Source organism: Phocoena sinus, chromosome 2 (genome assembly GCF_008692025.1).
Source record: "Phocoena sinus isolate mPhoSin1 chromosome 2, mPhoSin1.pri, whole genome shotgun sequence".
NCBI classification, from domain to species: Eukaryota; Metazoa; Chordata; class Mammalia; order Artiodactyla; family Phocoenidae; genus Phocoena; species Phocoena sinus.
In genome coordinates, this window is record NC_045764.1 from 100391045 (window position 1) to 100417104 (window position 26060).

The 26060-nt window shown below is 42.4% G+C and overlaps 1 protein-coding gene across 1 annotated transcript in view; it reads left to right on the plus strand.

The window, feature by feature from the left end:
* Positions 1–26060, plus strand: part of RYR3 (ryanodine receptor 3) — a 399907-nt gene that overhangs the window by 88610 nt on the left and 285237 nt on the right. Inside the window, exons 14-19 of the mRNA XM_032621721.1 lie at positions 2039–2117; positions 8244–8356; positions 9275–9374; positions 12454–12547; positions 17631–17705; positions 19900–20056. Coding sequence (XP_032477612.1) covers positions 2039–2117; positions 8244–8356; positions 9275–9374; positions 12454–12547; positions 17631–17705; positions 19900–20056 — 618 coding nt within the window. The remainder of the gene's footprint in view (positions 1–2038; positions 2118–8243; positions 8357–9274; positions 9375–12453; positions 12548–17630; positions 17706–19899; positions 20057–26060) is intronic.

Below are 26060 nucleotides of genomic sequence, written 5' to 3' on the forward strand. Positions count from 1 at the left end.
TTTATTTAACTAAACCTACCTGGACCGAGTGCAGTGCCTGGATATACTAGATGCTCAGTAAATATCTGTTGAATGGATGATCAAATAACCCATGGAATAACTGATGACTTGCACATATGACGTATACAAGCATAACCAGTGTAGGAGAAAAAGCAATCAAATGGATTTTTGGTGAAATTTCTCCTCTTTTACTAGCTAAAGGAAATAGGATGGTATCTGGTGCCTTCAGTCCTGAAAGAATTTGAAGGTATTATGTTAAGCCAGAGGTGGGAGACAGACAATGAGCAAAGCAGTCACGGGAAGCAGGTCAGGCTTTGATCTATTCAGGGATCTAGAACCGGAATTAACTGAAATGGCGATTACTCACTCTAACTTGAAAATTTTTTCAAGTTTTAAATAAATATAATTTGTTAAACACAGATACTGCAGTTCTTTTGCAGGGAGTGTTAAGAGGCATATCATGATCTCAATCAAGTATAATACGTACCAACTCTAATAACCTTTACCCCCAGTTCCTACATGTATCATTCTCCCTTGCTATCAGTATAAGGAAGATTCCTTTCTCTAGCCCTAGTGGAGAACTGTGACATGAATTCAAGACTTTATTTTCACACATTTTATACCTGCAGCAGCTGCAAAGTTTGTCTCAAAGTTTGAACTATCAAATTGGCAGCGAGAGCAGCAGCTGCCTCTTAAATAATTTATTTATTGCAGCATTTTTTTTTTTCCTGAGCACTGGTAAGAAGTTGACCTTTTCAGCCTGAACATTCGTCTGTGATAATCCCTCGTGCCAAAGGAAAAATAACCAAAGTGACCAAATCGAAGGTTATCTGAGCAGGAGATGGGGACAGAGAGTGGGGAAACTTTTGCACCCTGACACTCTCTAGAATTGAGAGGTGATCATTCATCTTTAAGAATCTGGTGCTTATCCACAGGGTAAATAAAACCCTAATACCTCTCTTTTTCTACCTAAATAGAATAAACAAAAGCTCAAAAAGCACACTTCTGGCTTTGACAACTCAGGCTAGCATTGTGCTAGCGAGAGGAAGGTTTACATTATTCATCCTTAGGTTGGTTGCCCCTCACTCCCAAGAAATACCACTCACGGTTAACATGAACTCTGTCCTGGCCAGTTCCTTTTAGGAGCAGCATTGAGCATGCAGCCTATGAGGATGACTGTATAATACAGTGATTCTCCATTTTCCTGTTGCAGTGAACTAGAAGTATAACTCAGCAAGTTTATGCCAAGTGCATATCCGCCTCCCAGTCTAATTCTAAGACCACCCACTGTGCCTGTCAATAAAAGGAGGCAGGGAACAGGCTGTGTACTTTTTTCCTTTATTAAATTATTTTTTAAAATAATTTTTAACTTTTACATGCACATGTATTTTTATCATCAGAAAAAAAAAAGCCATAGGCATTATTTGAGAAGTTCTAAAGCTCATAGAAAATTTGAAAAGCAGAAAATAAATAGAAATGGGGGCATCGTTGTGGTCGCTCCCACTGTCCAAAGACAGCTTGTTATCAATTTGGTGTAGTTCCCTTTAGCCTGGGTGCTAGGCATTTAAGTTTTGCATACGTGGCAACTATATAAGTACACTATTTTGTGTATATTCCATATTGTTACACTCTTGAAAAATATGCTTCATGGTAGCATAATATTCCACAAAGTACCAAAGTTTATCAACCTTTCCGTTATTGTTGGCCATTTATGTTCTGTTTATATTGTTCCCAGTTTAAAAGTTTCTCAGAGTATCTTTGAACAAAAGCATATTTAATAGTTCAGACTTTTTCTATTTCAGACTTATTCCTCATAGTCCTATGGGTTAAATCACTGGGTCATCAGATAGGAACATCTTTGAGGTTTTAAATATTTTACAAAAATATATCCCAGAAGCACTGTAGCAATGAACAAGGTAAACAGGCCCTTTTCATAGTAGCCCAATGTTGAAACTGACAGCTGGAAGCCAACTAGTGGTGAGATGCCAAGATTTGACAGAAGAGTATGACTTCACTAGCATCTACTCTTGTTCCACAGTATCTAACATGTTTGACTACATCAAGATCCCAGACAGATAAACTTGCCTTTGATGTAGGTCTACGGGAACATGCCACAGGTAAGTCAACATACCTAGGTCTGCTGCTCAGTGGGGTCTTGGGCTAAGGGCTTTCGAGAAGGGTACTGAATGCTACTCATTTGGGATTCCAAACCAAACTGGTCAATATCAACCTGGTCTGATAAAACTTTGGAGAATTTAAAAAAAGAATGTGTAATGATAACCTAGGAACTAAGAATGAGGGCAAGCATAATTTTTTAACCACAGTCTGCCAGAGTCTCAAAGAAAAACAATTTTTAGGGTTAGGAACCAAAAGTAAGTAGAGAAGTTATTCCTGAAAGAAACCAATGGTAATGAATAATCGCTAAAAAACAAAGATAGCATAATAAGCATTTATGTAATGAAGTATAGAGTTGAGATCAGAAAAGTAGTTCTGGGACTTCCCTGGCAGTCCAGTTGTTAATACCTCGACTTCCGGTGCAGGGGGTACATACAGTTCGATCCCTGGTTGGGAAGCTAAGATCCCGTATGCCTCGTGGCCAAAAATCCAAAACATAAAACAGAAGCAATATGGTAACAAATTCGATAAAGACTTTAAAAATGGTCCACGTTAAAAAAAAAACTTTAAAAAGAGTAGTCCCATTTTATTCTGCAGTGAACCAGCTATTTTTAAAGCAGTGTTTCCCAAACGTTAGTCAATGACATCCACCATCGTGGTGTTTGCCATTCCTGTACATCACTTTTATTATTATTTATATTTTTCTTTACATTTACTTACTTTTGTACTTATAATTTTATAATAAGACTAAACTAAAATCATTGGTATAAGTAGAAAACTGGTATTGCTTGCCTTAAAAATAAATATAGAGGAAAGAAAACCATGTCACTAAATAATTGAAGAGGTGTTGGCAAATATTAGAAAAGTGTTCATGATATACAAGCTCCAAAGTGAAAACTTTCTGATAGAATCAGAAGGCTTAAAAGTAATTTCTCACTATATGATTCAATGTTGTTTAATTGCCCTCCACCGCCAGTGCTATACATCGTATACCATCATATAGTTTGGGGAACACTGGCTGTTTTTTTTTTTTTAGTTCAGTCGAAAATAATGACAGTCAAGTGATGGATCCTAAGAAAGGTGGTGACCAGGAAGATGCAGTTCTCTCTGGACACCAGAAATGAAGAACAGAGGGCTAAGATAATTGTCAACAAATATTTCTAGTTATAGTATCAAAGAAGGGGCTGACTTGCTGTGGGTTATTCCAAAGACCAGTGGAGCAATGGATAGAAGTTGAAAAGAGGCCCATTTCGTCTCAAAGAAGGAAACCATTTTGTAATATCTGCAAGTATCCAGTAGAGGAACAGCTGGCCTCGGGAAGGAGGATGTTCCCTGTGGCTGGAAATATTCATGGGCAATCTATCCGCCAAGGGCATTACATACATAATTTCTGCTCTATTTAGAGGTTGGGCTTCTGGACCAATCAGGATTCTTGGTTGCAAACAGCAGAAACTAATTCCATTAACTCAAGCAGAATGAGAGTTTCCTGGAAGGATATTGTGTAAACCTACTCTGAAGCTGAGCCCCAGCCTTAGAAAATGGGCAGAAACAAAGGCAAGGGAAGAGCAAACAGCCTAGGTCACACTGCAGGAAGAGTCTCAAAGTCTCAGTCTTTAATATCATGACATTTTCCCCCCAATAGGAAGAGAGTTCCATTGTTGGGTAGTCAAACAAGGACAAAGTCCATATGGTCTTGCTGAAACTACGTCCGTTCATAAGGGGATGATCCAGGTTGTCTGATTTTACAGATATCTAGAAAAAAAAAAAATCTCGGGTTTAACCCATGTGCGTTTGCAGTTTCTGCCTCATGCACAGCCACATCCAGAACGCCGGACGAGAGCCCCTCCCTCTCCTCCTCTCTGTACAGAGCGGAAGAATGAGCCTGCCTCTTTAGGGTTTTTTTTTTCTTCCTGAAATCAGATTATATTTGAATTTGATTTGAGGTTGCTTTGTTCTCAGCTAAAGTGTTATTCTTAAAATACAATTTCCTCTAAAGTATTGTCAACCTTTGCTGAAAATTACAAAATGAGTGAAGTGCCACACATTCTGAGCGTAAGTTGACCTCTAAATATAAACCAGCTGTCAGTCTTAGAGCACATAATCGGAAAAGTCATATATGGTCATTCTATTTATACCAGTAAAATGACTTCAGACTTTTGGAGAATTGGGAAGAAATTTGAGAAATAACCACTTTCTAGTCATGTGTTCAGGAAACCTTTTTTTTTTTTTTTTTAATTATTAGAGCCTCCAATAAAAATAGAGGGAAATAGCAGCAGAGAATATTACTCTTTCTAGCACTTTTTTTTCTAAATTCCTAAAATCAGACTTGGTGTGAATTCTGCTGACAGATTAAGGAAACACATGCACCAGCCCAAGTTCAAGGTAGCTGATCAGAAGCTGACTTTGGCAGAAAGACAGAGGGGAAAGTGTTGACCAGGTGTTCATGAAAGCCTAGAGCCTAAAATAATTACCTCCCTCACCCCCAACCCATTTCATATTCTCCTTGAAGAAGACCAGCTTGCTGTTTGCTGGGGAGGAGGAGAGCGCTCATGCAGCTCAGATACGGTTCAGTATGGCCTGGAGTGGGTCTTCTCTCTTAAGGAGGAGAGTCACTCAGGATCCAACAGAAAAGCATTGTTTTTTACCCAGGTCATTCTGTGAATGCACTTTGGGCTCAGAAACCTCTTCTGAGTTGAAAACAAGTAGTTGAGTTGAATCTCTAGGAGAATGTGAGTAGAAGTTTGGAAGCAGTTTCTTGAACACTTCTGGAAACTTTTCCCCCTGCACAGTGGTAATAAATGATTTGACTGACCTAACATAACTGGTGACCATTTTGCCCTTGATTTTGCTTATTGGGTTCTTCCTTTTCTCCTTTTAAAAGTTTTTTGTTGTTGTTTTGGTTTTAGACATAGCTTTAGAATTAGTTTAGAATTGGAAAAAAATGAAAAAAAAAATACCCACTAAATGTACTACTAGGTATTTTAGGACCTTCACCTGGCCCGTACACATCCTACTGATTTGGGGATTGGCCCTGTCCCTGGGCTCCAGACCACTACGCCGTTCCCAGGAGAGGGCAAGAGAACAAGGATTCTCTTCTCCCGTGTGCCTCTTTAGGACCCCTTCATCCTGGTACCTCTCAGTGGTCCAGAGCACATAATGGATATATACATGTCATTTCCCCCTTCAGATGTAGAGGCCAGCCTCTTCTGTTACAAAATTTTAAGTTTAATCAAAACGTAATCAAAATGATCATACTTATTTGTCCAAAGTAAATCAAAGTAATACCCGTACATAGTTAAAAGAGAGACATAGTACTCCTATGCTTACTGGAAACATCCATCTCCTGCCCCACCCCCTCCCCGTTCTGTATTCCTGCATCTCTGGGGCGTCCAGCTCCTCTAGTATGTTCCCCACTTGTGTGTGAGTCATACAGTTTACTGCTATTTAGTTATTCTTTCCAATTAGGTATGATCTATTGATGTCCTAAATGAATAATACAAATTTAGCTCTTAGTCTCCACTCTTCCCTGTCTTCTTTCCACCCTCCCACTATATTTGCATCCATTTTTTATATAACTACCAAAGTCAATATTAACTACTTACATTGGCATAACTGTAACTTTTATTTGCAAGTGAGACTCGTGATATACTATGGGCAGTTCACTTTACTGTTTTGCTTTTGAGTTTCCCAGTACTCAATAATTGCCTTGTTTGTTGCTTTACTTTCCGTGACCCAGTCATTCATTTCTAAACTGTCCCATAGAACAGAAACTCTCCCCTGATTACATTCAGTCACAAGAGCTGTTCTGTCAGTTTCATCTTCTTAGAAACGTCCACTGTCATCCGGGAAATTCCCGTTTTCTCTCTCCAAGATTCTGTATTTCCTGGATCTCATGTTTTTCTCCTTTATTGGTTTATCACATCGTTTTGGGGGACTCCATTTCCAGTAGCTTTTACAGAAAAGATCCGTGGGAGAAAAATTGTTGTCTGAAAGTTTCTTAATTCCAGCTTTACAAGTAATTCGTAAGAGTATTCTACATTGGAAATATCTTTTTCTCAGCATCCTGGAGGTTTTCTTCTAGCTTTTGGTCTGGCTGTGAGATGTCTACATTCTGATTCCTGATCTTTTGTGTGTGACCTGTTTATATTTTCTGAGAGCTACTTGGATCTTCTCTTTTGCCCTGATGTCTGCAGTTCTACAGTGCTATGTCTTATCCTGGATCCTTCTTGTTCTTAGTGTCACAGGAGTGGACCCTGGTGTGTGTGTCCATTCTCCACTGTGCTAGGGACTCTGCAGGCCTCTTCAATCTGAAAATGTTTGTCTTTCAGCCTTGGGAAAATTTTAATATTATCTCTTTGTTAATTTCCTCCCTTTGTTTTCTCTGTTCTTGCTTTTTGGAACTCCTCTAGACCGGTTTTCTAATTTTCTTTTCAGTCTTGTTTCTAATCTGTTTTTCTTCATTCTTTTTGGGAGAATTTTTCAACTTTATCCCGTAACCTTCCTGTTTCTTTCTCTCTTTTTCAGGATCAAAGAACTTTCTTTTTCTTTGAAGGGATCCTTCATGGATACTCTCATAGCTGCTTCATGAATGTTACTTTTTCTTATCTCTCTGAGATTATTAATTCTAAGATTTGCTTAAAGTTATCTTTAGCTGTCTGTAATCTTCGTTTTTTCCCTTTACCCACTTTTTGGTTTGTTCCCGTCATTCGTGTTAGAGACTTTCCTCACACGTCAGGTCATCCTTGGTCCCCACTGATGTTTAGATCAAGGCGGTAAAAAGCGACAGGAAGTACTGACTGTGTGAGTGGCTTGCCATCTCTTAAGCCTCGCTTTGGGGTAATCTAGCAGGGACCTAGGCATTGCACTGGAGATGCCCAAACAGGTATCTTTTATGTTGGGTAGTTTGGCTTCCCTAAAGAGTAATCATTTGGGTTGTGGGGAGGTTCAGCATCGCAGCTGGCATTCTGGAAGCTGAGGAATGGAAGTAAAGGAAGAGGAGCTGGGGTTTTACTAATCAGGGCAAAGAATTCTGATTATTCTCCATTTTCAGCAAATACTCTTTACTTCCTTGTCTGACAGTGCCTGATCCATGGAAGTCGTTCCATGGGTTTAACTTCTATTCTTTTGTACAGTGGAGGGGGAAGAGTCACCTGGCATGCAGGATAAAGAAAGGGATGCAGAAGGTTAAATGTTCGCTTAAAGCCTTCAGCCAAGGCTTCCCTGGTGGCGCAGTGGTTGAGGGTCCGCCTGCCGATGCAGGGGACACGGGTTCATGCCCCGGTCCGGGAGGATCCCACATGCCGCGGAGCGGCTGGGCCCGTGAGCCATGGCCACTGAGCCTGCGTGTCCGGAGCCTGTGCTCCGCAACGGGAGAGGCCCACGTACCGCAAAAAAAAAAAACCTTCAGCCAGTCCTCCTGTTTTCAACCCCATACTCTATAGTTGCCTTCACAGGGAACTGTTACCTCCAATTCCAGAGAGTTTCTGGAGAATATGTAGCAGGAGTGGCCTTATTTCTTGAGATCAACTTCTCATCCATTTTCTTTCCCAAAGACTGGAGTTGTAGCTTTCTCTTGGCTAAAAGCATCTATCTACATTCCTTTTTCCAAAATGTCAATTTTTCTTCTTTGCTATTAACTTCTCACCTGCTGTCTTAATCCTCGTAGATTTAGGCCTTCTGAAAAACCTCAGTTTTTTTTTTTTTTTTTTTTTTAGTGGAATTACTGATGATTTAGTAGAATTTCATGGGGAAGAGGTGGGGCAAAGATAAAAGTCTGTAAGTGGTCAGTAGACCAATGAAGTCATTTCTTAAAGATTTGTAGGTGCTTAGGAAAAAAAAGCATATTACCATATGTATTAAAAATACTCAAAGGCTTCTATAGCTTGTGACCTCCAGTACTCTTTTCCAAATACTGTCTTTCTGTCTCTAGAGAAAATGAAAATGATAAACACACACAAGAGCGGATGTGGGGGTAACTGGAATGCTTATAGATAAATAGAAATTGGAGTGTGCGTGAGCACATGCATGCGTGTTTCAGGGATTCTCATCAGGAGGAAGGAGAATGAGGGACAGAATTAGGGACACTGGCTTCCAAGAAGCAGTCACTAACTCAAGGAGCCTTTGTGTAGGAGAAGCCTGTTGGTGGACCATACATCCCGCTTCCAAGCAGAGGTCTGAGGGAGAAAAGGTTCGAATTGGTGATGACCTCATCCTTGTCAGCGTATCCTCTGAAAGATACCTTGTAAGTACCTCCTAACACAAGCATCTTTCATTTCCAGAGTAGTTTCTTTTAGGAAAAGATGGCCAGGGAGAACAGAACCACATTAGATTGAGTAGGATAAGATACCTTTACACAGTATACTTGACAGGTGATTAAATCCTCTCTCCGGCCAGTTTATCATGGGGTCTGGAATGTAACTGTTAGTTATTTTTTTAGATTAAAGTACTGTTCCCAGCAAACTCTGCTTAAATGCCCCCAGGCTCTTCCTTAGAAAGCCAACTATTGACACATTAGTTACCATCACTCTCAGTTTATCACATTGTTTAGCTCTTGTCCAATGAAGAACAAGCCAGAAAGTGTTGGATATAAAAACGTAAACTTATGTTTGGAGGGAGAAAGAGAATTGTACATGTTTCAGTGTGTGGGATGTCACAGTGGTTAGAAGAGGCAGGTGAGATTTTGCACCTGGGGATGGTACTAGGCAAGCATTGTTGAAGTCAAGCCCTTAAGGGGTGGAGGTGGGGCAGTACCTTGCAGATCAGAGAAATGTCAGAGATAAGTTTTTAAGCTTCTCAGTGCCAATCCTACCAGCAGATTTTACTTTGCCTAGACCAAAGGCTGGAGTAATTATTCCCACTTGCGAGTTCCCTTCTCCTACCAAGAATAGACATTTTATAACTTCCTGTTGAATCAGGGATCCAGCTGAGGGGATGGAGTCTTGTCTGCCACCTCTGTAGCTGAATACTTCCTCTTCCCTGAATAAAGTGTCCCACTTTGAAGCTGCTTCTAGATTGGGTGGAACACTCTCCCACAGGCTACGTAGAAAAAGCCCGATGACAGTAAGGCTGTTTAATTCAGTCCTTGAAATTCTAGGTGAGCTGCTTCTGTCAGGACTGGCCTGGTGATTTAAAGGATGTCTCATTTCTGTTTCTGCTGCAGCATCTCTCAGTATCAAATGGTAACATACAAGTGGATGCCTCCTTTATGCAAACACTCTGGAATGTACATCCTACGTGCTCGGGAAGTAGCATCGAAGAAGGTGTGCTTCTTTGTGTGCATTCAACCCTCAGCCTGCCCGTTTGTCTTGTGCTACATATATTGACATTTTCTGCGACTTCACAGCTCCTGCCTGAATGTCCCGGTACACAGCGTGATTTTGGTTCACCTAAATTCCTTTCTCTGATGTTAGTGTGGATGACTTTCTGTCCTGATTTCTGATTACATGAGCACTGCTGACATGCTTTTTCAATCCTTTCGAGTTCACTATTGTTTTGGCGCTATGTGTATTCAGGACCTTGGAGACGTACCTTCCCTCTCCCACCGACTTTTCATTTATGTTTATGGTTATAAGTATACAGACCGTAGCAGGTTCAGTTTTAGAAGACATTATTTGCCAAGAAGGTGACTTCTTAAAATATTTCTCCCCAGTGCATCTCGCCATACAGGTGGGAGAAGGACTTTAATAGTAAAAAGATATTTGGCCATTTGCTTTTACTTGTATTTATGGAAGGCCATTTAAAAACAACAAATGGTATTTTCTTGTTCTCTTAGAAGTAAGATCATCAAAGTTTGTTCAACATATCCTATTTCTTGGAGCCAGGCAAAGTCAATACACCTTTCAAGTTGTATAATAAATACACTGGCCTTACCTTACGCATGGGTAATCACAGCTGAGCACAGTCATCAAATGGCAATGACCTAAGGGTTATCACATCACATTCTAGCCCTTTATAGCAAGATTAGGATTTTTAAAAATACTCAAATCACAGGCTTTAACCCTGTTTTAAAGCTTGAGCCTAGTAGTTTCAGACTTGGAATGCCTCTCTGTTTCATGATGTTGGAAAATAGAGGGAAAACTGAGAGTTTTCAAGGTGACACCCCAGTTTCAGGAGGCGTCATAGCTAAATTGAATAATCAGGAAACAACAAATTTGTAACTCTTTTGGCAGCTGATGGAAGACCTTTCAAAAGCAGGATATGTTTTTAGCTCTCTTCTTTCACACCAGAATTCACCCACCGCTCTAAATCTATTGTCAATCATTCCCTTTCCTTCAGGAATCAAGGAACTGGGTTAAAAAATCTTCCCCAAGGAAGTTTTGACTGAATCTTCTCCATGTTAATTTTTTTTCATTTCCGCTATAGGAATAAAATTATTGCCCAGTCCCAAAAGAGGGCTTGTGGAGATTAATTAATTGCATATCACTTCACAACAATGCTTTTAGAAGTATTGAGTGCCCTTGTGATAGAGCCTGGGTAGCTGATCACTTGAGTCATCCGACTGCAAAATGCTCTCTCAGCATCCACTGATGAGAAACCCACTTCAGCCCTTGAGAGAGTGAGTGATCTTTCTTATGACCCTTCTTTCCTGATTATTGCCCTGGTATGTTTCAACTAAGAAATGCTGTGATGCTCCAGCATTTAGCAGTTTCCTCTGTGGAGCAGGATATTGATTGGAGGAGCCTGAGGACTGTAAATGGTGGGCTCCAAAGGGAGCATGGCCTCACCATCATGAGACGATGGAGAGTTTAATCGAGTAGCATGGACATATATACACTACCAAACGTAAAATAGACAGCTAGTGGGAAGCAGCTGCATAGCACAGGGAGATCAGCTCGCTGCTTTGTGACCACCTAGAGGGGTGGGGTAGGGAGGGTGGGAGGGAGACGCAAGAGGGAGGGCTTAGGGATATATGTATACATATAGCTGATTCACTTTGTTATACAGCAGAAACTAACACAACATTGTAAAGCAATATACTCCAATATAAATGCTTTAAAAAAAATGTGATCATGGAAGGGGTTAATTTTCTAAACAAATTGGCTGTTAACAATTCCCCTACAGTATATCATGAATTATTTTAATGCAAAAAAGTATGCAGTTGCAAATATTAGTACAGTAAGAGAGAGGAAAATGATAAAATGACTTCTAAATATTTGAGGGAAGTTTAAAAAGAGCTTGCCTTGCCTGGATGAAGAAAAGTGAACCAGGGAATATCAGACTGTCCCTGTATAAGATGCATTGATAACACCCTTTTCTAGTCTGGCATAACTTTTCCTTCTTGCTGTTTTGCTCCAACACCCTAAATAGTTTGACAGCCCCTAAAGTGATCTAATTATGTGATTTTCTCAAAATCCTGATACAGACATTGAACATATTAAGTCCATTTGTCTCCTGAGAACTGTCTAGCTGGGAGAATTTTTTAATTCAAAGGGATAACGAATTTCATTTCTTCATGCAAGATAAAGCTCAGACTGGGGCCCCTCTCCTACTACTGTGTTGTTTAAATGGAGGCTCACAGTTTATTTGAAGACTAACTGGTCATCGAGTCCTTGAAGTTCATTGTTTCCTATCCATCTCTGAACTCCATGGCTATTGAGATTCCTTTCCTTATTCTGAAAGCTAAGGGCTCGTTGATAGCTGCCTCTGTGCTTGTCCACTCAGAGATACTGGAATGTCATTCTGCCTTCTCCTTGGTGCTGTAGAAATAGTGTCCTGGTTTGATCTGTGTTTATTTAACGTGTTGGAAAAGTAGCTCCTCCTAAGAGAGCTCGGAATAACGGTTTGCTTCCCCCCTCCCAGCACCTTCTTTCTTTCTCATGGCTGCAATTTGATTTGGAATTTGCCACAAAGTATACACATCCAGATTGTAACAGTTTATCCAAGAACTTGGTGTTGGATGTATTTATATCCTAAACAACTGGAAAATCCTTATCCTCCTAAGAGTAGCAGCTTAAATTTCCTTTTGGCCTTGTGTTTGTGTGTATTTTTAAATGTTGCATTATTTTTATTGAGGCATAATTGATATACAACATTATATTAGTTACGGGTGACCTTTTGGCTTTTAATGATATGAATTGATACGTTGTTTTCACCCTCCCTTTTGGTATTGGACTTGCTCATCTCTGAAACCCTATTTAACTTCCAGTGTTAGAATTGTTTTGACTTTCTTGTCTTTTCTACCTGAGACCTGAAGTCGTGGAATCTGTCATTTCCCAAATGCTTTTTCTCTTGGTGTTTTCCATAACTGACTCAGACATGCATGAATTTGCCCTTTTGAAATACAGTGTTCTCATTATTCAACTTCCTGTAAGCTCATGGCAGGATATAATTCTCTTACAGGATACCTACTTGGTGGGCATGTAGTACGTCTTTTCCATGGTCACGATGAGTGTTTGACAATACCATCTACAGACCAGAATGATTCCCAGCACAGGTAAGCCAGTAGCTTCATCCTTCTCTTGTCTCCTGTCTCCGGTGACTCAGACTAAAGAGTTGGCTTTTGGGTGTGGAGACAGATGAATTCTGTAAGTGTTAGTTAATTGACGAACTTCCCTCCAGTCATGGGTTGCAGTTATAAAACAGGAAAGGCCGTATGCTTGAGTGTGCTCACAGGAATAGCTATATACACATGCTGCTTCTTAGGCAAGCAGTTCTGTGGTGCTTTTCAATCCCTTTGTTTTCTGTGGTTGCTTCCAAATCTAAGGAGTTTCTGGTAGCGTTAATTGTAGACTGAAGAACGCTTTTTTTTTTTTTTTTTTTTTTTTTTTTTGCGGTACGCGGGCCTCTCACTGTTGTGGCCTCTCCCGTTGCGGAGCGCAGGCTCAGCAGCCAGGGCTCACGGGTCCAGCCTCTCCGCGGCATGTGGGATCTTCCCGGACCGGGGCATGAACCCGTGTCCCCTGCATCGGCAGGCAGACTCTCAACCACTGCGCCACCAGGGAAGCCCTGAAGAACCCATTTTTGTGATGGAAATCAGGATAGTCATTCTAGTGAGTCTGTGCACTTACATAAATTATTCACCAGGCTCTTCAAAGGCAGATTATCTCTATTACTCCCCCTTTTATGTACTATGAAGGTGAAGTTCAGTGATTTCATTCTGCTTATCAAACAGGATTGGAGAAACCAAACGTCAATATCCAGCCAGAGCTGGATCAGCAGGGGATGGTGCCGGGGCGGCATGTAGAGCGCACTGCTGAGGATGATGTTTTCTTTGGATCTCTAGTTATCTACTCAAAGGATGCTTTTCCAAAATTCAAAATCAGGAGATGGAAGATATTAATCTAGGTCTTAAATTCACACTGAAGCATCCTTTAGTATTCTGTTTATGTATAGAGGAACAGAGTATAAAAAGCTTGGCCTCTGTAACTATGGAACTCTGATATATCTTAAAAAATCACATCTCAGATGTAAATTAGACTGAACTTAGGACAGCAACAAGTCTGATCTCCCAGATCGCTCGTAATACATTCTTTGGTTTTTGCATGATGCCTACGGGAACCTCATTAACTGCAGTTCTTTTACTTCATTAGAAACACATGATCACATTCACACATCGTAGAAATCATCTAAGTCAGGCTCCTGCCAGAGGTGACACACTGGATGATTTCAGATGGGAGCCTGAAACCCAGAGATGCTGAGTCTCCAGCCAGGGCTCCTTCCTTATTTTATGTTCTAAAGGACCCCCAGGAGCAATGTGCTTGAGTGTGTTACTATGCATCTTTGAAACTACCCATTGGCAATGTATATCCTTTATTGTTCTGAACCTCTTTCTGCGTGCTCTGTCCTCTGTGTATCCCTTCATGGGAACCAGATGTGACCCGGAATGGTGTCTAGCCTTCCTGGCACTGGTCCAGTGGCTGGCAGTTATCTCTGAGTAGAAAAGTTAGGCTGACCTGATTTCCCTTGGAATTAAGGATTCCCTACACTAGATAATGTCATGTGATCCTACTCAGTTGCGATTTTCTTTTCCTTTTTAAAAATTTTAATTCATTTTTTAAAATATTTATCTATTTACTTTTGGCCGTGTTGGGTCTTCGTTGCTGTGCACAGGCTTTCTCTAGTTGCAGCGAGCGGGGGCTACTCTGTTGCGGTGCTCAGACTTCTCATTATGGTGGCTTCTCTTGTTGCGGTGCGCGGGCTCTAGGTGCACGGGCTTCAGTAGTTGTGACACGCAGGCTCAGTAGGTGTGGCACGCGGGCTTGGTTGCTCCACGGCATGTGGGATCTTCCCGGACCAGGGATCGAACCCATGTCCCCTGCATTGGCAGGCAGATTCTTAACCATTGCGCCACCAGGGAAGCCCTCCTTTTTTTTTAAACAGTGAAGTTATGCAGTAGCCCACATACTGTCTCTTTAATATCTTATCCTGCTGCAGTAAGGCAAAAGCTTACAGGTGGATACAGAACTGAAGTTTTGTTAGTGAGTTTGGCAGAGTTGGCTACATCTAAGATGGAACACGTCAAAACTCACTAGTTCTCTCTTCCCTTTCCTATTCTTTTTTTAAGGAAAGGAATTTGGAAACAGTTAAAATAACATTTGCATGGCCCTTTACCCCCCCACACACACACACATGTGCCTGTCATTAAATTTAGAACCAAATTAGAAGCATCTGGGCAGAAACAACGCTACTTGGAGAAGCTTGTCATTTGGTGGGCACTCCTATTGAGTGGTTCAACAAGATCCTGACCCAAAAGAAGGGCTGGACAAGTATTTGAAAGAAGGTGCTGGGGAGAGTGAAACAGATAGAGAGGAATTCCCAGAATGGGCCCCCTGAGGAAGGCATGCATGCCATCATTGAGTTAAGGCCAAAGGTGGCTGAGGATTTCACGTGATCTAATTTGTATTTCGGGGAAAAAAAGAAATCGACAGATAAAAATAAAAAGGCTATTCCTTTCCTTTGTAAGGAAAAATAAAGACTATTCCTATGAAGGAGTTGAGACTGAGGTGAGTCAGCAGTGGCTCCCTTATACTGGAACTCGGATTTTTGTAGCAACTGGTCTCTCATTCAACACAGGATGCCTCGGCATTATTTGCTGTCTAGGTGAGGTGAGTGATAAGCCTTATCATTGTCATGTGTCATCAGGTAAATCCTCAGAACTGGCCAGGATAGCCAGGAATACCGAAATTTGGGAGAGCACAAAGGAATAGGAAATCAAGAAGACACAAAAAGGTGCCCAGAGTCAGGAAGGCATGCAAGTGATTCCACTGTAATGGGGCTGACTTTCCAGAGGAAATCATTCCTTGTAGAACCTGAGAGCAGCCAGGCTGGGTAGAGAGGCTGACCGTCCCAGGGTGCAAAGCCCAGAGAATAATCTAGCATTCTGAGCTCTGATCCTTGCCTCTGCCTCAGGCTTGTCAAGCATCCTGGAATAAGTCACTTAACTTACTGAAACTAAGGCTAAGCTGTCAGCCAAGCTTTCAGAGCACCTCAGCTCCCCACCCACTCACCTCCTCTCCTTGGGTAATTGTTTGAGAGCGGGGGCAGGTTGTTTCAACCTCTGTAACCTTTCGAGATTCAATGGAGCAAACCACCCGCATTTCCTAGGTGGGAAGGACTTACCTTCTAGAATTCTTTAAATGTCAGAAGGAGAGAGTTCTCAAATCATGTGACCTAGGGTGATCTGCTCCACCGTTTCCACCTGAGAGACCCTTTTGGCTCTCATTGAGGATGGAGAAGCATCAGTGAAAATCTCAACAAATTTTCCTGCAGGGCTAGGTCAGTACAGCATCATCACTATTCTGGGCCTGGCACAGAGACACCTGGGGTGTTGGAGCTCTGCAGTAGCATAGGATTTCTTTCTTAATATTTACTACATATTTCCTGATAGTACATACATTTGAAAAAGGTTTAGAATGTCTTCTTTAATCCCACCACCAAAAGGTAACCACTGTTAATGTAGTGTTTAATTGGATTTCTGTGCCAGGTAGTGTAGCTTTTGATGCACATTTATAAACATCTATATTTAAACAAAATTTGGAAAACTCAACAATACATAGTATTTTGTACACCCATGAACATCTTTGTGCGCATTCATTATTTTAAAAAAAAAAACCATTAAATGCTCACAACCATTCTGTGACTTAAGTACCCTTATTAGGCTCATTTTACAGGTGAGGAAACTGATGCCAGAGATTTGAAGGGACTTGACAAGGTCACACAGCTAATAGATTCAAATTCAGGTCTGCCTGACTCCCAAGCCCATATTTTTAACCAGCTCATAATTATAATACTTCTTGGGAGAAGGAAGTAATTACCACACATTTCCTCTTCCCCTCTATTGATTACCTGTTGTCTTAAAATTTAGATCAAGATTCTTCTGGAGTTTGAATAATTCGATTGTGATATATACAAACCCTCTGTAGTAGAGGTAGCATTTTAAATTAGTGAAATTAAATGCAATTAAATGATCAGTGTTGATCCAAGGTCACAAGATTCCCAGAAAGTATCTGGATTCAGTATACCGGGCAATCCAGGGACCACTATCATGAGACGTACCTTTAAACTAAGATAGTTCATTTAATTCCTCATAATCTGTGATAGAGATGGGTTGGTCCCAATTGTATGGATTAAAAATCAGACTTCGGTAATTGTCAGATAAACATCAGACAAACCCAATTCGTGGGACATGTTACAGAATGCCTGACCCGTACTCCTCAAAACTAGCAAAGTCCTGAAAAACAAGGAAAGACTAAGAAACTCTAACAGACCAAAGGAAACAGGGAAAACATAACAACTAAATGCAGTGCGACCTCCAGGGTGGGATCCTGAAACAGGAAAAGAATTAATAGAAAAACTGATGAAGTCCAGATAAAGTCTTGAGTTTAGTTAGTAATAATGTGCCAATGTTGGTTTCTTAGTTCTGACAACTGTACCATAGTAATGTAAGATGATAACCGTAGGGGAAACTGAGTGAGACTATACGGAAGCTCTCTGGACTATCTTTGCAACTTTTTTTTTTTTTTACAAATCTAGAGTTATTCCAAAATAAACATTTTAGTTAAAAACACATTAAAAGATTATTGTTAATGCAGGAAAGGAGACAACAGCAACTGAGAATAGAGCTTTGTGCCCAGCTTCCTAGAACAATGGAAATGAATTCACACAGTACTACGTATATGTTTTACAAGTACAAATACATTTTCTAAAGATGTGAAACTGCATCAGCGAGCTGAATGAGAAAGAATTGGAGCATTTGGTATCGCGTCTGATGATGTGACTGGGCTGTTTTGACTCCTGATGTGGAAATAGAGACAGTCCTTTTTCCATTGTACACCTGACGGTCCGTGAGTGTCCATGTTGAGTAGGTGGCTAGCAGTTCCCTCCGCTTTAGCACCCTTTTTCCCTCATAAGAGAGACTGGGAAGTAGTGCCTTCCTTTGACTCTTGCTTCTCGTTTTGCTGACTCTGAGAGGGCTTCGAAATACAGCGGGTTCTGAGCAGCCTCTGCAGGGAGCTGTTCCCTGCCCGGTGCTGATCAGCGTTCGGCACAGAGGAGCTAATCTCCAACTCTGCTCACAGGAGGTTATACTACGAAGCTGGGGGAGCTGGCACGAGAGCCAGATCTCTGTGGAGAGTGGAACCCCTTCGGATAAGGTAATGGAGTGTCAGGGGGGCATTCTTTTCAAGGATTTTCTTTTCCAGGACGGTCCATTGTCTTAAATGTTTCATTTGTTCCATATCACCTGGCAAACTTTCAGAAGTTCCTTGGCCAAGCGCTAAATTCTGAAATATCTGTGACTTTGTTTTTAAAGTGCACGCACACACACACACACACACACGCACGCACACACACGATTTCCAACACCTCCGTTTTGACTCTGAAGCCAGCAAGCTCTGCTGCTTTGAACCAAACCCCCAGCTCCTGCTGCCGTTGTAGTGGCTATGTTATAAACGGCAAGCGCAGACATGTTTCCCGAGAGCCGTCAAAGCTGTTCGCCCGTTTATTTTCTTAAGTAGATTCTCTGGAACCCAGGTAAGTTTTCCTCCTCCCGGTAGCCTTGTTGGCTGCAGTGCAAGATTAGCTTTAAATGACAGAGGGCTGTAATCGCATGAGGTAGGGAAGACTAAAACATCACCGGAAGTGTAGCTGTGAAGGAAACTGTATTTTTCAGAACTTGTCGGAAACAGTTGTACCTGGATGAAGGAATGGGAGGCTGAGACTTTGGATACAGGTACTTGAGTAAAAACATGGCATCTCTAAACATCAAACTACTGAAGGGGGCGTCCAGTTAAGCTCTGGACCTTTATCTTGCCTGGAGGGGTCACAAGTTAGGTTAGAGCTAAACTGCTCGAGGTGAGAGGAGGGTCAGTGTTACCATTTTTGGTTTTCCCTCTCTGCCTCTCCCTCTAGCTCTCTGCTCAGTCTCTCCCTGAACACTTGTTCAAAGTAAAATCTCTCTAATCGCGGGGGGGGGGGGGGGGGGATGCTATATGCCCCCCAGGGGGCCCTCAAGATAATCCACTGGAGATCAGGAGAAAACATTAGAACTTCTCTCACACATACACATACAGGTACATTCAAATTTTTTACTGAGAAACTCTGGAGGTGGCTGGTTGAAAGAATCCTGGTTAGCTTGTGGTTGTTAGCTGGCTTGTGGTATTTATATTCTCTTTCAAGCCTGTTGAAATTCTTATAGTGTCATACTCTTTTTTTTTTTTCAGGGTATTAGGGCTTGGTTCTTGTTTAATGGACTTTATAAAAAATCAAAATAAATAAAATATATATGGTACCAGTTATGGTTCCTTGTTTATTTCCCCAGAGTCTTAAATATGAAGAATTTAAGCCTTTTATCAATGTTATTTGGATTCTTTGGGGCTCCAAAGAATTAGCTCAAGAGGAGGGTCATTTTAAAAGCTGATACGTGTATTCCTGAAACATTTTGTTCTAACTGAAAGGATAAATTAGATACAGATTATTCGGTGCATAATTCCTACCCTAACACTTAACATGACTTTTGTTGAATGCCAGCCTTTTGATGTAGGACCATGGAACTTTGTACCTCTTAATCCCCTTTACTCACTTCTCCCACCTCCCCAACCTGCCTCCTCTCACAACTGCCAGTCTATTCTCTGTATCTATGAAATTTATGTTGTTTTCTTTGTTTGCTCATTTGTTTTGTTTTTCAGATTCCACATGTGAGTGAAATCACATGGTATTTGTCTTACCCAGTCTGATTTATTTCACTTAGGATAATACCCTCAAGGTCCATCCATGTTGTCGCAAATGGCACAATTTCATTCTTATTTATGGCTGACTGGTATTCCATTGTATATGTGTATACAGCACATTTTCTTTATTGATGGACAGTTAGGTTACTTCCGTATCTTGGCTATTGTAAATAATGCTGCAGTGAACATAGGGGTGTGTATCTCTTTTCAAATTAGTGGTGGTAGTAAAATGCTTGAATTGAGATGGCACATTTGGAAATGCTTTACTTTCCCAGAAATAAGTTTCTCTAAAAAGGCAAGCTTCCCTTTTTTTTTTTTCTTTTTTTGTGGTTTTGGCATCAAGACACTTCAGTGGAGTGAAGGAAAAATTGGAAGCTTGGGACTTCCAGTTACATTAAACCACTGACCTGCCCCCAGGACCATGTTCCTTGTTGGTGATCTTAAGAGAGTTCATTAGAGAACACCATGCTGAGTTGTAGGCAGGCATGCATGCAATCCTAGAGCAAGCTAGGAGTCAGGGGATGAACCCCAGAAGGCCTGTGTGAAAAAGCACAGGGTAAATATTGAAAAGGACTTATTTTTGTGTAAATGCAATTTCTTGTCTGTTTCATCTGCCCAGTTGGAGTGGCAGTAACATCAGATGGGGCCAGGCTTTCCGACTTCGGCATCTCACCACAGGCCACTACCTGGCCTTGACAGAGGACCAAGGCCTTATACTGCAAGACCGGGGAAAATCAGACACCAAGTCCACAGCCTTCTCTTTCGAGCATCAAAGGGTGAGGTGGACTTCGACCTCGTTCTCAAAGTGAAAGCTCTGAAACCTCCAGGTAGAACGGTGACTGGAAATATAAAGTAGGCTGGAACAAAATGGAATTGGAAATTAGACCTATGATAAACACTTTGTTCTCTTATCTTTTGAATTGAGTTCATAGAGGAATGCTTACCTTGGTTGAAGATTGAAGTCTTAGGAGGGAAAAACTTTAAAGGAAAGTAGAAAGCCCTAGAAAACAAAAATGTTCACAGGAAGGGACAGTGTCGCGCAGAGGCTAATGGAAAATATTGTTGTTGTTAAATATGTTCTGAATTGTTTTTAATACTTTTAAGTCATATGCTTCACTCCCCATAAAGCGAGGGTAACACGGAGGCATAAGTTTCAGTGCTACATTTAGCTAAATCAAGGAAGTGATTTCTTTCAGAAAGATGCAGAGAAGGTGTAATTCTGGACATGACATCGTCTTGCAGTTATTTATATTATACAGAGTTACTAGTTCCTTTTCCCAGGTCGTCTGTTCTCTCCAGATCTCTTAGCTCTGGCCTGTCCATCTCCAGCCTTCTTTAAAAGTGAATTCTGTGGTCACCATGTTAACCCCAAACATGTAGCTTTGCCACTTGGCGTGTGGAGAGACAAATGTTTTTTGAAACCTCTATCTTTAACGGTCAGCCAGGTTTTGACTCTGCGTAACTCAGAGCTGGATCTAGTTGGATGGTCGGAGTTGCACACTGAGCTAGCTTCTGACAGACAGTTTGGTGCTCTGTTACTTTATGATTGTTCTGGAAAGATTAGCCAAGCATGAGAAGGGCTCTGCCCAACATATGCATAGTTGTCAGGGAGCCTGCACCTCCTAAGAGGACAGCTCAGCATCTCCGTTGGGAGCTTCATCTCTAGCTTCATTCTTCTTTGCTCTTTTCCAGAAATAGATCTTGATTTGTGTTCTCAACACGATTTCAGTAAAGGCTTATTGATGATTCCGTTCATGTAGGACTCGGTGTCAAACTGACAGCTGCATTCCTGCGGGACATCTCTGCTTCATAATGAATCAGAGAGGCCGGTCTTTCAGCACTGTCTTCCTTGAAGCAAGGAGTCACACTCCTTTTTTCCCTCCTTTTATGGTCCTGAAGTATTTTTAGGCAGAGAATCTCTGGCACAGAGATTTTTCTCCCCTAGTTGCCCTGTATCAGAGTTAGGCTTTTCCTACACCCATGGTTCAAACCTTAAGAAACGAGAGCTTCCTGCCATCAGTTCCATTCAAGCATCTCCTTCTGTCTGCTTCTCTTCCAATGGCACGTTAGCTCCTTGACTTCATTCTGGTTTTCGGAGCTCATCTCCTTCATGTTACCCTCGCTTTTGTTTTTTTTTTTTAAGATTCTCAACACAAGAAGGATTTTAAATTCAAGTTTGTGACCATGGAATAAAACATTCTGGCCTCCAGGAAGTGTGTTAGGACATTGCAACTGGCTAAAAGGAGCAGTGGAAACAAAGCAACAGAAAAGTCCTCGAGACAACTTGGACATGAAGTGGGCGGGGAGAGCAGGTGTGGGAGGGTCGGGAGGGGTGGAAAGTAAGAAGTGACTCATCATAGCTGGTGACCATGTAAATACCTTTCTAAGATGCCAGCTTGGCTTGTCCCTTATTTGAGCATTCTACCCCAGTCTCCTCAGCCCTGGGACAAACCCTGACACTGAGGTCTTTACTACTGCAGAAAGAGCCTTCTCTTGTGACAGCAGAAGAATCAGGTGGCCTTCCAGGCAGCTGGCGGGATCCTGTTCCAAGGGGGCTCTTCCATTCCGTTCCTTTCTTGGCTTAGCCTCGTGGAGCATGGCTCAGTCCTGTGTTGTGGCCTCTGTGGGAAGCCAAAAAAGCTCAGAGTACCCTGGAGAGTCCTCATAACATTCCTTCTACTCGGCACCACTTCCAGCCTGTGAGCACATTTTACCCTCCAAAAGCTCATTCCTTATCTCCGCAAGTCCCCCAGTTTCCATGCACAGGGAGGCCAGCAGCTGATGGCTGAGAGGCATCATGGTACCAGGGGGCTGCCAGCATAGCAGAGCTGGATGAAAAGTCACCCGTGAGTCACATTGTCCTGTGCACTTGGCAATGTGGTTGCATTTCGTTGGCGTCACAATGTTGGAGGTTTAAATAACTCTCAGTACAGCAGTGTTCAGTCCAGCTACCTTCTTTTTAACTTGAAAGGAACTGAAATTAAAGTGACCTAGTCTCCGTGTCAGGCCAAGATAAGGCTTCATCCCCCAGGAGATCGGAGCTTCCTTGGGACATTGTGTGGACAGGGCATTGGGCATATTAACTGTGAAGCTGCACGGGAAGGAAGAACATGTGGGAACATGTATTTCTGCCATCCACGATCCAAAGAGCTCCTGGGGAAGAACTCTAGAGATGCCTTGATTTCTCTGGGCCTCCAGACTCCTCCTTAGTATAAATGTACTTTTACCTTACTTGGTGCAGGCTCTATTCCTTAAATACACTCTCCACTGTGCTTCCCCTCACTGGGGAATAGTGTTCCCCAGCAGAGAGATTTGTGGCTCTGTTTTTCAACAGTGGGAAGGCTCTGAGTTGTCTGGCCAGCTCTCACCTGTACCAGGTGTTAGGTGATGGAGCAGACGGCAGACAGGGGTCTGAAATAGCGTGTCAGGACCTGGGTGGTAGCACAGGGTTTGGGGGGAACTCAGTGGGAAGGTTGAGACGGGGAGGTAGTGTGTCCTTTGTGCCTCAGTGAATGGGGTTGAGTGGGGCTATTCATCTGATCTTCTCTGTATGCTGGGGAATCTGGAGAACAGGAGAAGAGACTCCCGGAAGGAGCACTATTTAGGCTCCTATGTTCTGGGAGGACGCTGGGCTCTGAGTCACCGGCAGTGATGGGCTTCCCGCCCCACGTTTCCTGTCAGGCGGCACGAGCCCGTGACAACTATGACTGCACGACCCGGGGCCCTAGGTCAGCCGCAGGTGTGTGTTCATATCCTCAGCAAACTGTCCTTACGAGGAAGATGGCAGGTGCCCCTGTGAATCTTGTACCCACGCGACAGGACGGGGGCGTGACTGAACCTTGCTGGGTTGGGGGTCAAGTCCGAGCATCGGCCGCAGTCATTGACCTGGCCTGGCTCAGATGGAATCAAACTGTGGTCTCTGAGCAAACTATGTGAATAAGCAGAATGGGATCTCGGTCAGAGCTTGCATTCCTCTCCTTCAGCGGGGGATCCAAATCAAACTGGAGGCCTGGGAAGTACTGAGGGCTCTGAATCACAGCATCGCACCTATTCCCTTAATCTGGAAGGGGTAGCGCGTAAGATAGAACATGGCTTCCAAGTCACCTAGATCTGGCCTTGACTCCCATCTACCCTCTGTGGAACCTTGAACACAATTCTTAATCTAGTTGCAGCTCATCTGAAGTCTGTCATAAAAGATGCTGTAAGGGCCGACCCCTGCCTGCCCTTCCATGGTATCACTGGCCACCAGTTTACGCTTGCCTTGAGCCCCAGCATACGAAATACGTATCATCTTTGAACATGTTATCTTTTCTCATCGCTAAACCTGTACCCTTTCAACCCTCCACGTACCGTCATCAGCGAACTCCTCCGCATCTTTCAGACAAATGTCAAGTGCCCCTCACAGGAAGAAGGCCCTTCCCCTTCCCTCCAGCAGGGCCCTGTTCACGATTCCGTTACAGTCACCACTCACTCGATGGGGAGCTCCTGGATCACATGCCCCCAGCCTTTTCTGTACCTCTGCACTCCACACAGTGTGTAGCATGTAGTAAGTTTGAGCATTGCTTGCTGAAGGGATACGTAAATGTGGTCATAGGTTCATACAGAGTGAAATCCATTCCATTTTAACCTCCATCCTCTTCATAGATTTTCTCATCATTGTGTAATCATTTTCGATCATAACACAACCGCTATAAACGCTTAAGGAGAGACATTCATTCATTTGAACATCGAAGTCAAATTTCTGTGAACTTGATTTCACATCATTTTCCCATGGTCTTGACATTGCAAGGCCATTCCCCAAGGATTGTCGGGTAATGCGATTTAATATTTACTCTGGCACAGCAAGACCGTCTATTTAGATGTCATGTCTGCACGTCAGTTTATAACACTCAGTTCCTTTCAGGGAAGGGTGAATTAATAATGTTAAAGCAAGCCTTATTATATGAAGCCATTTATTTTATGGCTACTTTTAATGACTCTACTATAAGTTTTGAATGATTGAGATAGTCTCAAATTTTGCCTCCTTTGTTACATAAAGGCAGACAGCTATCACTGTTCTCAGTTGGAGGAAATTTTTCCTCAGTGTATAAAAACATCCAATTCAATTAAGTCAACATTTATCAAATATCTACTGTATGTTAAGATCTGTGTTCTTGGCCAAACGTGACTTCCCCTTATAAACTGCCCACTGCTCTCTCTGCTGTGAGTGGAAAGCTTCCCTGTAGACGGGATCCTCTTCAGCATTTTAACCTCAGCGGCCCCGCCCAAAACAAGAGGGCAGCGGGGCTCACAGCATCCCTCTGTGAAATCGCAAGCACTGAAGTAGTGCTGTTTGCGCCTGTCCCCTTGCTGGCTCTGTCCATTTCTTCACCAAGTTCTCAGTTGGGGAAAGAGAGGGTATGAAGGAAAGGAGGGAAGGGGAAAGAAGAAAACATGGACCTTGAGATTCAGTCATCCCGAGACAGCACCACCTCCTGCAGTTTCATTTTAAATGGAATCTACAAAGCATTTGTAAAATTTAACTCGACAGTTTCCCAAGACTTGATTGTTCAAAGTGGACCAGGTAGAGGGGCAGTCAAGGAGAACCCTGGGCTTTGAAGTGGAGGAAACCTGGCTTTGAATCCTGGCTCAGCCATATGCTGTTCAGTCTTCCTGTCTCTTTTTGTAAAACACGAGAGTGAAGAAGTATGTCCCGAAGGATTGTTATGAGGATTAAATGAGACCAGGAAGATGACCTAAGAGAGTGTTTCCTTATCCATGAAATGGCAGGAGTGTGGCCTACCTGAAGGTGATCATGTAGGGAGGGATTGATGAGAGAGACGGAGGAAAGAGCCCAGCACAGTGACCCCTGCTCACGAAATGCACCTTCCCTAACGAGCCGGACAGGCCTGCTCCCCTAGCGTGCTGGAAATGGCAGAGGATCTGTCATTGGCTTCCCACCCAGCAGAGGCTCTGCAGCCAGCCCTGGGGCCAGCCAGGCTCCTTGCAGTGTCCTGCAGCGTGCGATTTTTTTAAGGCCATTCTAAGACCTCCCATTCGAGATCAGAAATGCAGAAGGGGACTATACTGGTGGAGAAGTGAACCTAAAGGTGATTTCTCAAGGTTTCTCCTGCGACTTTTACGAAGGAATGGTCTCACCAGCAGTTTCTTGATGGCTGACCCCAGCATCCATGAATGGGGCCCATCTTCCCATATCTCCTTTTCCTCTGAATCTTTTTTGATTTTTTCCTGTCTTTTGGAAAGGTACTTTTTTGTCCTCTGTGAATGTAGGTGGCTTCAATATGTCAAATGCAGCAAATTTCACTCTAATAATAAACATGAATTAGGACCTACTCTGTGCCAGGTATCGTGCTAGATTTCTGATACCATAGCTAAAACTCGTCCATCTCTACGCCTTTGTTTCTCTTCAGTCTGTCATTCACGTTGCTGCTGGAACAATCGTACTAAGATGCAACCCTTGTGTTATCCCTCACTTAAAATTCTCAACGGATTCCCATTACCTATGCTAGCTTTTTCCAAGAGGTGTTCCAAACAATAATTCTACGGAAAAAAAATTCTTTTAAGTAAAATGCTACGTTAAACAGAGTTGAATAGGTTGTTTTGTTTCTTTTTGCTATTCTCGTAAGAGTCCATTTTTATACTATCCTAATGTTCCCTTTGACTCCTGGAAGAAGATACTGTCCAAAGTCCTCTTTTCCCACAGAAAGTCTGTGAACAGTGCGAGTTTGAGAAACGTGCACCTATAGGATGAAGTCAGAGTCCTTGTTGTTCAGGTCCCTT